At 48.9% G+C, this 12,894-nt stretch overlaps 1 protein-coding gene across 3 annotated transcripts in view; it reads right to left on the reverse strand.

Annotated features, from left to right (window-relative positions):
* LOC119966370 overlaps positions 1 to 12,894 on the reverse strand; it is an 80,973-nt gene that overhangs the window by 48,917 nt on the left and 19,162 nt on the right. For all 3 annotated transcript variants that reach the window (XM_038797933.1, XM_038797917.1, XM_038797925.1), the window contains 2 exons: positions 11,909 to 12,301; positions 11,728 to 11,824 (listed from right to left, as the gene is read on the reverse strand). In XM_038797933.1, coding sequence (XP_038653861.1) covers positions 11,728 to 11,824; positions 11,909 to 12,301 — 490 coding nt within the window. The remainder of the gene's footprint in view (positions 1 to 11,727; positions 11,825 to 11,908; positions 12,302 to 12,894) is intronic.

Here is a 12,894-nt window from a genome sequence, read left to right on the forward strand (position 1 = left end):
TCAACAAGCTGTCTGTGGAGGCTCGCATCACTCTCTTTGTGGAGTCTTTCATCACTCTCACTGTGGAGCCTGTCATCGCTCTCTCTGCGGAGTCTTTCTGTGCTCTCTGTGTGGCGTCGTCTTCGTCTTGGGTATTGCTGTCATCCAATGTATCGACGATCTGCCATGGCACCATGGTGTTGGATTCATCTACCACGAGTAGAGTCGTGTTGAGCTTTGCGACCGTGTTGCTGATGCTGTGATCAGCATATCCGAATAACTCAGCCATGCCTGAGTAGTATTGTTCGAAAAACAAATCATCTTTTTTTGCTTTGGATTTGGTATCGTTTTCTTCACTTTGCGTGGTGCAGACTGCTTGTTCCAGGGTGTTGTGAGAGTTATTTTCAACTGCTGGTGTAAGTTCAGGCGTTTTTCTGTCTTTTGAGGTAAGAAAATTGGGTTTTACAGCTTTTAAGTAACTTGTTTTTAGTTTTCGGGCACTTCCCTTTTAAGTGGGCGTGGTCCGATCCTCAGACGTCATGACGCTCGTGACGTCATGCGTAGGAATCGATTGCGCATGCGCAAATTGGTCTTCCTTTACTGTGCGGTTTTGTGTCCACTGCGCATGCGCAGCTTGTGCATGCGCATAACGATCAGCAACAAGAACTTTTTAAAACTGCGCATGCGCAGCTTGCGCATGCGCAGAACGCAAAATGGGTGATTGGAACTGCGCATGCGTGGCTTCTGTTTCCTGCGCATGCACAGACGCAGATTTACGTCCTTTGTGGCCCCGAGACTGTAAAATGTGCTCCGACGCCATTTTACAGCGGATTTCAGCATTTTTTCTTTCTGAAAAGTTTAAATTACCCCTTCCTTTCGATCTGAACTAGACCTCAGCGTTTTGTCTTTGTGAAAAATTCAAGTTACTTCTTCCTTTTGATCTCAACTGGATTTCAGCGTTTTGTCTATGTGAGAAGTTCAAGTTACTGTTTCCTTTTGATCTGCACCTTTTACTCGCAATTTCTAGACTGAACCCTTTCTGTTCTGATAGTGATTGTTTGAGTTTTGCATCACTCAGTCCCTGTGCAGTTTGGCCTCTGAGCATACAGTGCTGTTCAAATTCCATACGGTACTCTTCAAATTTTTAAAGTATTATTTGTAAGTTGTTGCTGTCTTCAGCTTTCGAGTATTTAAAGCCATTATATACTTTTCTAGCTTCATGTCCTGCGATGAGCAGTGCTATTTTCATTTCGTCTGAGGCTGCTGCTAAATCATTTGCTATGATATATATATCGAACACTTGTTTAAATCTTTTCCAGACATTTCTTACATTACCGGTTAGGTCCAGCTGAGTTGGATTAGGCCTCGGTCGAGGAGCTGAAGGGTAAATGGGAGGAGGAGCTGGGTGAGGAGATAGAGGAGGGGTTCACCCTCCCCAGGGTGTCCGCCCACGTCCCCTCCTCTATCTCCTCACCCAGCTCCTCCTCCCTTTTACCCTTCAGCTCCTCGGCCGAGGCCTAATCCATCTCCTGCATCACCTGGTACGCTGCCGAGATCCTCCGCTCACCAACCCACATCATCGAATAAGCAAGGTCTTCCCAAGTCGAATGCCCGGTAGGAATTTTTCTTGCCATTTTGGTCTTTCTGTGTCTGCAGCTGAGTTGTCTTGTAGTAAGCATCTGAAGCCACTCCTTGGTGCCATGTGTTGTTCCTTGTGTCTTAATAAAGCTCGTAGTCTCAAAGTTGGAGTAGATGCTTTATTGTGAGTTTGTTCTGTCTTCAGTGCTCAACTTACAGCTACCTCAATGCTGCCTGCCTGTGTTTTGCTACCAGTTCTCCCTTCTGTGAAGTGTCCTCACTTCCTGTCCCTCTGTATTTATAGCTCTCCCGTGCTCCCTCTAGTGCTTGCTCAGTTGTATTGCATCTACACAGATCTACAATCACCACAACGCCCTTCCAAAATTCCCCCAGCGCTGGGCATGCCCAGAACATATGGGCATGATTTGCTGGGCTCCCTGAGCACCTGTCCTCACTCCTGAAGAACCGACTCATCCTTGTCCCAGTCATGTGAGCCTTATGCAGCACCTTAAACTGTATGAGGCCAAGCCTCGTACAGAAGAGGAGGGGTTCACCCTCCCCAGGGTGTCCGCCCACATCCCCTCCTCTATCTCCTCACCCAGCTCCTCCTCCCATTTACCCTTCAGCTCCTCGACCGAGGCCTAATCCATCTCCTGCATCACCTGGTACGCTGCCGAGATCCTCCCCTCACCAACCCACACCTCCAAGAGCACCCTGTCCTGGATCCCACACGGCTGCAGCAGAGGAAACTCCGCCACCTGCCGCCTGACAAACGCCCTTACCTGCATGTACCTAAAGGCGCTCCCGCGGGGAGCCTGAACTTCCCCTCTAGCGCACCCAGGCTCGCAAACTTCCCGTCTACAAACAGGTCCCTCAACCTCCTGATACCTGCCCTGTGCCAACTCAGGAACCCGCCATCAATTCTCCCCGGGACAAACCGGTAGTTGCCCCGTATCGGGGCCCCCACCTCTCCCCTGTGCCGTCTCCATTGCCCCCAAATTTTGAGGGTAGCCACCGCCACCGGGCTCGTGGTATACCTCGTTGGAGGGAGCGGCAGCGGCGCCGATACCAACGCCTCTAGGCTCGTGCCCACACAGGACGCCATCTCCATCCTCTTCCATGCTGCCCCCTCCCCCTCCATTATCCACTTAAGCACCATCACTGCATTGGCAGCCCAATAGTACCCACAGAGGCTAGGCAGTACCAGTCCCCCCTATCTCTGCCCCACTCCAGAAACACCCTTCTCACCCTCGGGGTCCCGTGTGCCCACACAAACCCCGTAATATTCTTGTTAACCCGCCTGAAAAAGGCCTTCGGGATAAGGATGGGGAGGCACTGGAACAGGAACAGAAACCTCGGGAGCACCGTCATTTTGACTGACTGTACCCCACCCGCCAGAAACAGCGGCAACATGTCCCACCTCTTAAACTCCTCCTCCATTTGCTCCACCAACCTTGTGAGGTTAAGCTTATGCAAGGCCCCCCAACTCCTGGCCACCTGAACCCCCAAGTACCTGAAGCTCCTCTCCGCCCTTTTCAGTGGGAGCCTGCCAATCCCCCCCTCCTGATCCCCTGGGTGTACCATAAACAGCTCGCTCTTCCCCAGGACATTCTGAATTCTCGCTCGGTGTACCCGAACAGGAGCCGGAATGTGGCGACCAGAGGCTTTTCACAGTAACTTCATTGCAGTGTTAATGTAAGCCTACTTGTGACAATAAAGATTATTATTATCAATAATTGATTCAGCTTTCTGCCTTTCGTCCAGATTTGGTCTGAAAGGGTATGATTGCTTTTATTTTGCTTATCTAGTAAGGTATTCCTAAACATCATTTTTTTTACATACTTGCAGGTTCACAGTTTTGCCATAAACATTTTGCTTCTTTTCCTTCTCTACCTCCTGACAGTCCCATTGATCTTTGTTTAAGTGTTAAACCCATTAATCAAAATCTCTTTGGTCCATCTATAGTTAATATTAAGGCATCTTGGGGCAGATTTGAGGTTTTTGGCTGTCCATAGCAATTGATTCTTTTCAGTCTGCGTTTGTCATTGTTGTGTATTAGACATGGTCTGCTTCAATTTAATGTTTCTCCTTCAGCTCTTATCTTTCTAGAGCTAGACTTGCTAGGATGTACTTTGGACTGGCTCCTGCCTGTGCGACAGGCAACATTGGGCGGGATTTTCTGCCCCGTATGTTTTGGGGTGGCAGCCTGCCCTTGGCTGGCAAGAGATCTTCTTGTCCTGCTGATGTCAACAGCTTTTTCCATGGCTCCCACCCTCCACTGCTGTGGAACCTGCTGTAGGGGGGACGACATCGGTGGGAGCAGAAGATCCCGCTGGTGGGAAGGGTATGAAAATTCCAGCCACTGTTTCATATGTGTTGATCATGTCCAAGGATGACTACTTTCAGGTTTTCAACTTTTTCATGCATGTGTGGCAAACATATTTATATTAACCCTATTATTGGTACCTGAGGGTATCGTTGAAATAGCTGTAGATCATTACCAGTCAGATGCTTTGGGCTTTTCCTCATTGCTTGCACGTCAACTTATCTTATTCAATTGGAAGTCTGCGGTTCTACCTTCCCACTTGCAATGGGTCAAGGAGACGATGTTGTTTCTTAAACTTTAAAAAAAAATTTATAGTCCCCAATTCTTTTTTTTTTCCCTGATGTGGAGATGCCGGCGTTGGACTGGGGTGAGCACAGTGAGAAGTCTTACAACACCAGGTTAAAGTCCAACAGGTTTGTTTCAAACACGAGCTTTCGGAGCACGGCTCCTTCTTCAGGTGAATGGAAAGGCTTGTTCCAGAAATGTTTATATAGACACAGTCAGAGATGCCCGGAATGCGAGCACCTGCAGGCAATCAAATCATCAAAGATGCAGAGAGAGAGGTAACTCCAGGTTAAAGAGGTGTGAATTGTCCCAAGCCAGTTCAGTCGGTAGGCCTCTGCAAGTCCAGGCTTGTTGGTGGGGGCCGAATGTAATGCGACATGAATCCCAGATCCCGGTTGAGTCCGCATTCATGCGTGCGGAACTTAGCTATAAGTTTTTGCTCAGCAATTTTGCGTTGTCGCGTCTCCTGAAGGCCTCCTTGTAGAATGCTGACCCGGAGATCAGAGGCTGAATGTCCTTGACTGCTGAAGTGTTCCCCAACTGGAAGGGAACAGTCCTGCCTGTTGATAGTCGCACGATGCCCGTTTATTCGTTGTCGCAGTGTCTGCATGGTCTCGCCAATGTACCACGCTTCGGGACATCCTTTCCTGCAGCGTATGAGGTAGACTACATTGGTCGAGTCGCACGAGTATGCGCCGCGTACCTGGTGGGTGGTGTTTCCACGATTTTTTTTTTCCCAATTAAGGGGAAATTTAGCATGGCCAATTCCCCTGCCCTGCACATCCTTGGGTTGTGGGGGTGAGACCCACATGGACACAGGGAGAATGTGCAAACTCCACACAGACAGTGACCCGGGGCCAGTGAGGCAGCAGTGCTGGCCACTGTGCCGCTCTGGTGTTTATTTGTTTTTAAATTTTAGAGTACCCAATTCATTTTTTCCAATTAAAGGGCAATTTAGTGTGGCCAATCCATCCACCCTGCATATCGTTTGGGTTGTGGGTTTTGCAAAACTAGCGCAAACATTGGGAGACTGTACAAACTCCACACGGATAGTGACTCAGGGTCGGGATCGAACCTGGGACCTCGGCCCGTGAGACAGCAATGCTAACCACTGTGCCACCGTGCTGCCCCACCCTGATGTTTTTTAAACTTGAAAAGATTAAATATACCCTACGTGGTGGATCGATTAAAAAATGTGTTTTTTGGACTTCCGGAGGCAGCCATGGAGGGGTAGGTCGCACATTTGATAGCTCCCGCCTGTGACAGACTTTTGGACCTTTATCCCCCGTTTTTTTCCATATTTTATCGGATAAGTCAGTGAAGAGTGAGACAGTGAGGAGAAATCCCCCTCCTGTGTATGGAGAATTGGACCAGATGTGGCCGTGAGAGAAGACAAAGTCGTATAAGGAAGACGCGAGCAGAGCTGGCAACGCGGGAAAGCATGGTGGAGAAGCAGGGCCGCGGGGAGGTGGCACAGTGATCGACGGAGCAGCTGGTGGAGTTTTTTGAAGACTGCTTCGCCAAGCTGAAGAAGGACACGTTGGACCCGATCAATGCTTCAATTGATTAAGTTGTGCAGAATCAAGAGACCCACGGGAGAGCGATTCGGGAGGTGGAGAAAAAGGTGTCCGAGCACGAGGAATACATAACCATGCTGGAGACCAAGGTAGGAATAATGAACGACCGCCAGAAAAGAATGCAGGAGAAGCTGGAGGACCTGGAGGACAGGTCCAGGAGGCAGAATCTTAGAATTGTCGGCCTCCCTGAAGGCAGTGAGAGATCGGATGCGAGGGCTTATGTGACGGACATGTTGGAGAAGTTGATGGGGGCTGAGGCGTTCCCTCGGCCCCTGGAAGTGGATAGAGCGCACAGAGCCCTCGCGACGAAGCCCCGAGTGAACGAGCCGCCGAGGGCGATGGTGGTACGCATTCACCGATTCCTGGACAAGGAACACGTTCTGTGGTGGGCCAAGAAGGAACGGAGCAGCAAGTGGGAGAATTGTGAGCTGCCATTTATCAGGACCTAGGCGATTTGGCCAAGAGGCGAGCTGGGTTTAATCGGGCAAAAACGGCCTGCTTTAAGAAGGGGGTGAAGTTTGGGATGCTGTACCCAGCCCGTCTATGGGTCACACATGAGGAATGGGACTTCTACTTCGAAACACCAAAGTATGGACTTTTATTAAAGAAAAGAGGATGGAGGCGAATTAAAAGACACTGAAGCCTTGGAGAAGTACTGTGGCGGCGATTTGTTGCGCTGGGCTGTATAAGTATAAGTAGTGTTATGTGTAATAAGGGGCTGTTTGGATGGCTAAAGGTAACTTTGTTAGAGGGGCGGTGGTCTTTGAGGCTGGTTCTGTTTTTGGGTGTTTTTTTTTCTAAAGTGGCTGTTTCTTCACTGTTTTTTCTGATGTTTGTTTACTGGGGAATGTGATGCTTTTAATATGTTTGTGCAAGTGGGGGGAGAGAACAATGGGGAGACAGACTTCTTGGTGCCAGGGGCGGGCGCTTTCAAGTCAGCATGGGTCAGCTGACTCTCGGAAGCGCAGTTGGGGGGGGGGGGCGGTAAGCAGGCGTTAAGCTGGAGCTTGACTTGGAGGGTTGGGTTTCTAGTGTTGTTGTTGGGGGGAAGGAGAAGGGGTGGGGGGAGGAGGAAGCTCCCCTGACCAGCCTGATTACATGGAACGTTGGAGGGTTGAAAGGTTGAAAGGGCCGGTCAAGAGGGCTCGCGTGTCTGCGCATTTCAGGGGCTGAAGGCAGATGTGGCAATGCTACAAGACTCACACCTAAAGGTTACAGACCAGACGAGATTGAGGAAGGGGTGGGTTAGCCAAGTATTCCACTCAGGGCTGGACTCAAAGACCAGGGGGTTGCGATCTTGATCAACAAATGAATGGCATTCGAGGCAGGGAGAATCATGTCAGACAAGGGGGGTAGGTACATAATGGTGAGTGGGAAGCTGGAGGGGGTGCGGGTGGTACTCGTGAACATATATGCTCTGAATTGGGACCATGTGGAATTTATGAGGCGGGTGTTAGGTAAGATCCCAGACTTAGAGGCACATAACCTGATCTTAGGAGGGGATTTTAACACAGTCATTGATCCGGAATTGGACCGGTCAAAATCCAGGACAGGGAGGAGGCCGGCTGCGGCAAAGGAATTAAAGGGTTTTATGGAACAGATGGGTGAGTAGACCCATGGAGGTTTGCGCGGCCAAGGGGGAAGGAGTTTTTCTTTTTCTCACATGTCCTCAAGGTATACTCTCGCATTGACTTTTTTGGTTTGAGCAGGGCGCTAATACCGGGGGTGGTGGATACGGAGTACTCGGCAATCGCAGTGTCGGATCATGCCCCGCATTGGGTGGATCTACGGGTTAGTGTGGAGAGAGGGCAATGCCCGCTGTGGAGACTGGATATGGGGTTGCTAGCAGACAAACCAATCTGTGGCGGGTTAACAAGTCCATCCAGAACTACCTGGAAACATGATACAGGGGAGGTCTCTGCAGCGATGTTTTGGCAAGCTTTTAAGGCAGTGGTCAGAGGGGAATTAATCTCGATACGGGCCCACAGAGAAAAGGTGGAACGGGCTGAGAGGGATAGATTAGTGGAGGAGATACTCCAGGTGGACAAGAGATACTCGGAGGCCCCGGATACGGGGCTACTGAAGGAGCGGCGGAGGTTACAGGTGGAGTTTGGGCTGTTGACCACAGGGAAAGCAGTGGAACAGTTGAATAAGGCGGGGGGGGGGGGGGGGGGGGGGGGGGATTTATGAGTACGGGGAAAAGGCAAGCAGAATGTTAGCTCACCAGCTCCAGAAAAGGGAGGGGGCCAGGGAGATAGGGAAAGTAAAGAGTAGAGATGGGAATTATGTCCTGGACCCAGTGGGGGTGAATGAGGTGTTTAAGGACTTTTATAGTGAATTATATGAGTCGGAACCCCCGGCTGGGGTGGAGGGGATGAGGCAGTTTTTGGATCAGTTGAGGTTTACGAGGGTAGACGAGGATCTGGTGGAAGGGCTGGGAGCCCCAATTGAGATTGAGGAAATAATCGAGGGCTGGAGGGCATGCAGTCGGGCAAGGCCCCAGGGCTTGATGGCTACCCGGTGGAATTCTATAAGAAGTTTTCAGAGATATTGAGCCCACTGCTGGTGAGGACATTTAACGAAGCAAGAGAGAAGGGAGTCCACCCCCCAACAATGTCGCAGGCCTCGATTTAATTGATCCTGAAACGGGAGAAGGATCCGGAGCAATGTGGGTCATACAGGCCAATTTCTCTACTGAATGTGGATGCCAAACTGTTGGCTAAGATACTGGCCACAAGGATAGAGGACTATGTCCCGCGGGTGATAGGTGAAGACCAGACAGGATTTGTAAAGGGCAGGCAACTCAAGGCCAATGTTCGAAGGCTTTTGAATGTTATTATGATGCCCTCAGAAGGAGCCGACGTGGAGGTGGTGGTAGCGATGGATGCGGAGAAGGCTTTTGATCGGGTGGAGTGGAATTACCTGTGGAAGGCGCTGGGAAGGTTTGGTGAGGACTTTATTGACTGGGTGTGGTTGCTCCATCAGGCACCAGTAGCGAGTGTGCGTACGAACCGGCTGAGGTCGGGGTACTTTAAACTACACCGAGGGACAAGGCAAGGGTCTTGCTTTATGCAGATGACCTGCTCTTGTATATTTCAGACTCGTTGGAGGGGATGGGGGAAGTAATGTGAATCTTGGGGGAATTTGACAGTTTTTCAGGGTATAAATTGAACATGGGGAAAAGCGAGATGTTTGCGATCCAGGCAAGAGGGCAGGAGAAGAGACTGGGAGAGCTGCCGCTTAGAATGGTAGGGAAGAGCTTTCGATGTCTGGGAATCCAGGTGGCCCGGGAATGGGAGGCACTGCACAAGTTAAACCTATTCCGGTTGGTAGAACAAATGGAAGGGGGCTTTAAGAGATGGGACATGCTCCCGCTATCACTGGCGGGGAGGGTACAGACCGTGAAAATTACACTCCTCCCCAGATTTCTGTTTGTCTTTCAGTGCCTCCCCATCTTCATCCCAAAGGCCTTTGTTAAACGGGTGAATAAGATTATTTTGGTCTTTGTGTGGGCGGGTAAAACCCCACGAGTGAAGAAAGTGTTGCTGGAGCGCAGTCGGGGGGAGAGTGAGTTGGCGCTGCCGAACTTCTGCAATTACTACTGGGTGGCTAATCTAGCCATGATTAGGAAGTGGGTAGTGGGGGAGGGGTCGGCATGGGAGCGGATGGAGGCGGCGTCATGTAAAGACACAGGTTTGGGAGCACTGATAACGCACCTCTTCCGTTCTCGCCGGCCCGATACTCCACAAGTCCGGTGGTGGTGGCAGCTCTGAGAATCTGGGGGCAATGGAGGAGATATGAGAGAGTGGAGGGAGCATCGGTTTGGACCCCGATTTATAATAATCATCGGTTTGTACCGGGTAGGCTGGATGGTGGGTTCCGGAGATGGCAAAGGGCAGGAATTAGAAGGATGGGGGATCTATTTATAGATGGGAGCTTCCCCAGCTTGAAAGCTTTGGAGGATAAATTTGAATTGCTAGCAGGGAATGGGTTTAGGTATTTGCAGGCGCTAGACTTCCTCAGAAAACAGGTGCCGGCCTTTCCACTGCTGCCACTAAGGGAGATCCAGGATAGAGTAGTTTCCAGTACCTGGATGGGAGAGGGGAAGGTATCGGATATTTACCAGGAACTTTCGGAGGCGGAGGAAATTCCGGTGGAGAGGCTCAAGGGCAAGTGGGAGGACAAGCTTGGAGGAGAGATAGAGGCAGGTCTATGGGCGGATGCCCTAAGCAGGTTTAATATCTCCTCATCATGTCTCAGGCCTAGCCTGATACAATTCAAGGTAGTCCACCAGACCCACATGACAGCGGCTAACATGAGCAGGTTTTCGGGGTAAAGGATAGGTGTATGCGGGAAGCCCAACAAATCATGTCCACATGTTTTGGGCATGCCCGAAGCTTGGAGGGTTTTGGCAGGGTTTTGCTAAGGCAATGTCCACGGTGCTAAAAACACGGGTGGTGCCGAGTCCGGAGGTAGCCATCTTTGGAGTATCGGAAGAGCCGGGAGTTCAGGGGGCGAAAGAGGCTGACATCCTGGCCTTTGCCTCCCTGCTAGCCCGGAGACGGATCTTGTTAATGTGGAGGGATTCGAGGCCCCCGAGTGTAGAGACCTGGGTTAGTGACATGGCTGGGTTTCTCAGTCTCGAGAAGATAAAGTTCGCATTAAGAGGGCCAATGGTCGGGTTCACCCGGAGGTGGCAGCCGTTTGTCGACTTTCTCGGGGAAAATTAAAATGTCAGCAGATGCAGTATTCCGGGGAAGGGGGGGGGGGGGGGGGGGGGGAAAAAGAGAGAAAGAGAGGGCTAGATTGTTGTTTTATAGTTGGGGTGTGTGAAGATTGGGATGGGAGTGGATATGTTTATTATACCATGTTTATGTCATTGTTAATGTTATTAATATAAGAATTTTCAAACACCTTAATAAAATTATTAATAAAAAAAACATTTGATTCGGTCTGGCAACCTTTTATTCATTATTTTCACAGATTTTCTTTTCCCTCTATGAGCTAAATAATTCTGTCCATTCTTCCATTTTTCCTTCTATCTTTCTTTTCACCCTATTTTCTTCTAACTTTCTTTATGCTTGTATTTATAATTTAATTTGTTGTAAAATCCAATCAATAAAGTTATTAAAAAATGAGGTCAGCCATGATCTTATTGAATAAGGGGAACAGGTTCAAGGGACCAAGATGGGCAGACTTTTAATATGTTACTAATCAGATTTCTCGTGGCATCTTAGTGAATAACTTGTGAGTTATAGATACAACACTCGTATCATTAGAAATGAACGTCACAGGGCAGCACGGTGGCGCAGTGGGTTAGCCCTGCTGCCTCACGGCGCTGAGGTTCCAGGTTCGATCCAGGCCCTGGGTCACTGTCCGTGTGGAGTTTGCACATTCTCCCCGTGTCTGCTTGGGTCTCACCCCCACAACCCAAAAGATGTGCAGGGTGGTTGGATTGACCATGCTAAATTGCCCCTTAATTGGAAAAAAAAATTGGGTATTTTAAATTTATTTATAAAAAATAAATGAACGACCCAACTACACTGAACAGTTCACAAATATCTGCCAGAAATAAAAAAATAACCTTATGAAAATCATTTTATTATGCTTAAACAAAATGGTTTAACGGAGACGATAAGAAAATGAATCGTATTTGGATCCTCACTGCTCTGTATTTAAAAAAAAATCAATTTTATCATTTTAAGTTTTTTCCAATTAAGAGGCAATTTAGCGTGGCCAATCCACCTACCCTGCACATCTTTGGGTTGTAGGGGCGAAACCCACACAAACAAGGGGAGAATGTGCAAACTCCACACGGACAGTGACCCAGAGCCGGGATTGAACCTGGGCCCTCACTGCCGTGAGGCAACAGTGCTACTCACTGCGTCACCATGCTGCCCATCACACTGCTCTGTATTTGACTGGAAGCTGCAGAGAAAATTTCCATTCATGGAAATGAGCATCAGTTCCAGATCCACTCACCTGTTCTGCTGCACTGGCTCTTCTCTCCCCTCACACGGAAGTGTTTGATTCCAATTATCTGCAGCATCTTGGACTGTGCCCATGTCTGATACTGTGTCTGAAAGAAGCCACAATCACTGACCTGGTCTCATTTCTTCAAAATAGCTTCTAACCAAACATTCAGAGAAGAAAAGAAATGTACCGCCTATCAAAGCTGATCCTACGATTTGTCCCAACTCCTTGTAACATTTATATTCTTTGCCTTTACAAAGCAGCAGGAAGCACAACTCTGTGAATTTCGCACTTTGTTCTCCCATTAATCTCTTGAGGAAGTGGAACATTCGGTGTTGGTGATTGTACCAAGGATCCGAGGCTGTTTTCCCGATGTCTGTGTCATTGAAACCCAAATCTCTGGCTACTGCCTTCCATTCAGAGGCCAGAGCCCCTGCCATTCGGAACAGCCAGGGATCAGCAGATGTGGGATTATTAAAACCTTCCTGCTTCTTAATATACCCTTCCAGGACAGGGTGTTGCACATGCTTCAGAGTTTGAGGGAGACAAATTGAGGTCGAAGAATCAGCTTCCAGCTCTTGAACTGTGTACATAGTTGACAAATCAAAACATTAGTCTCAGCTAAACATGTTTCACACAGTCCCACAACTATTGTAGGCCAGAAAGAATTCCATTATCAACCCTTCCAGAGCATGTGAGTTTGGTTGTTCAGTCACTTGTGACAAAGGATTGTTAACTTGTAAGGAGTCAGTTCATTCAATATAAACTAGTCAGACTACTGATCATGCTTTCTCACCCTGAGACACACAGACACATGCCCAGATACACCAACCCCCATCGACTAATCCAGAACCATGTCATTATAGCTAAGTGATTCAGCAATTTAAAAGAAATATATATTTTTAAATTTCTTATGCTATATAAACCAATACATGGCTCAAATATTATTTAATATCTTGCACTTTTTAAAATCTCTGAGCACATCCACTGCTCAGGCATGAGCCACTTGTTACTCAAATACTCCAAAATCCCAAATACCCTCAAGTAGTCACTTGCCTAACCGGCCTCTACGTTGTTGGAGGAGGTGCTGGCGGCAAGGGGACTGGAGAAGGGGACAGTGTCAGCGGTATACGGAGCTATGTTGGAAAAGGATAAGGCACCACTGGAGGGGATCAA

The sequence above is a fragment of the Scyliorhinus canicula genome, chromosome 1 (genome assembly GCF_902713615.1).
Source record: "Scyliorhinus canicula chromosome 1, sScyCan1.1, whole genome shotgun sequence".
Taxonomy (NCBI): Eukaryota; Metazoa; Chordata; class Chondrichthyes; order Carcharhiniformes; family Scyliorhinidae; genus Scyliorhinus; species Scyliorhinus canicula.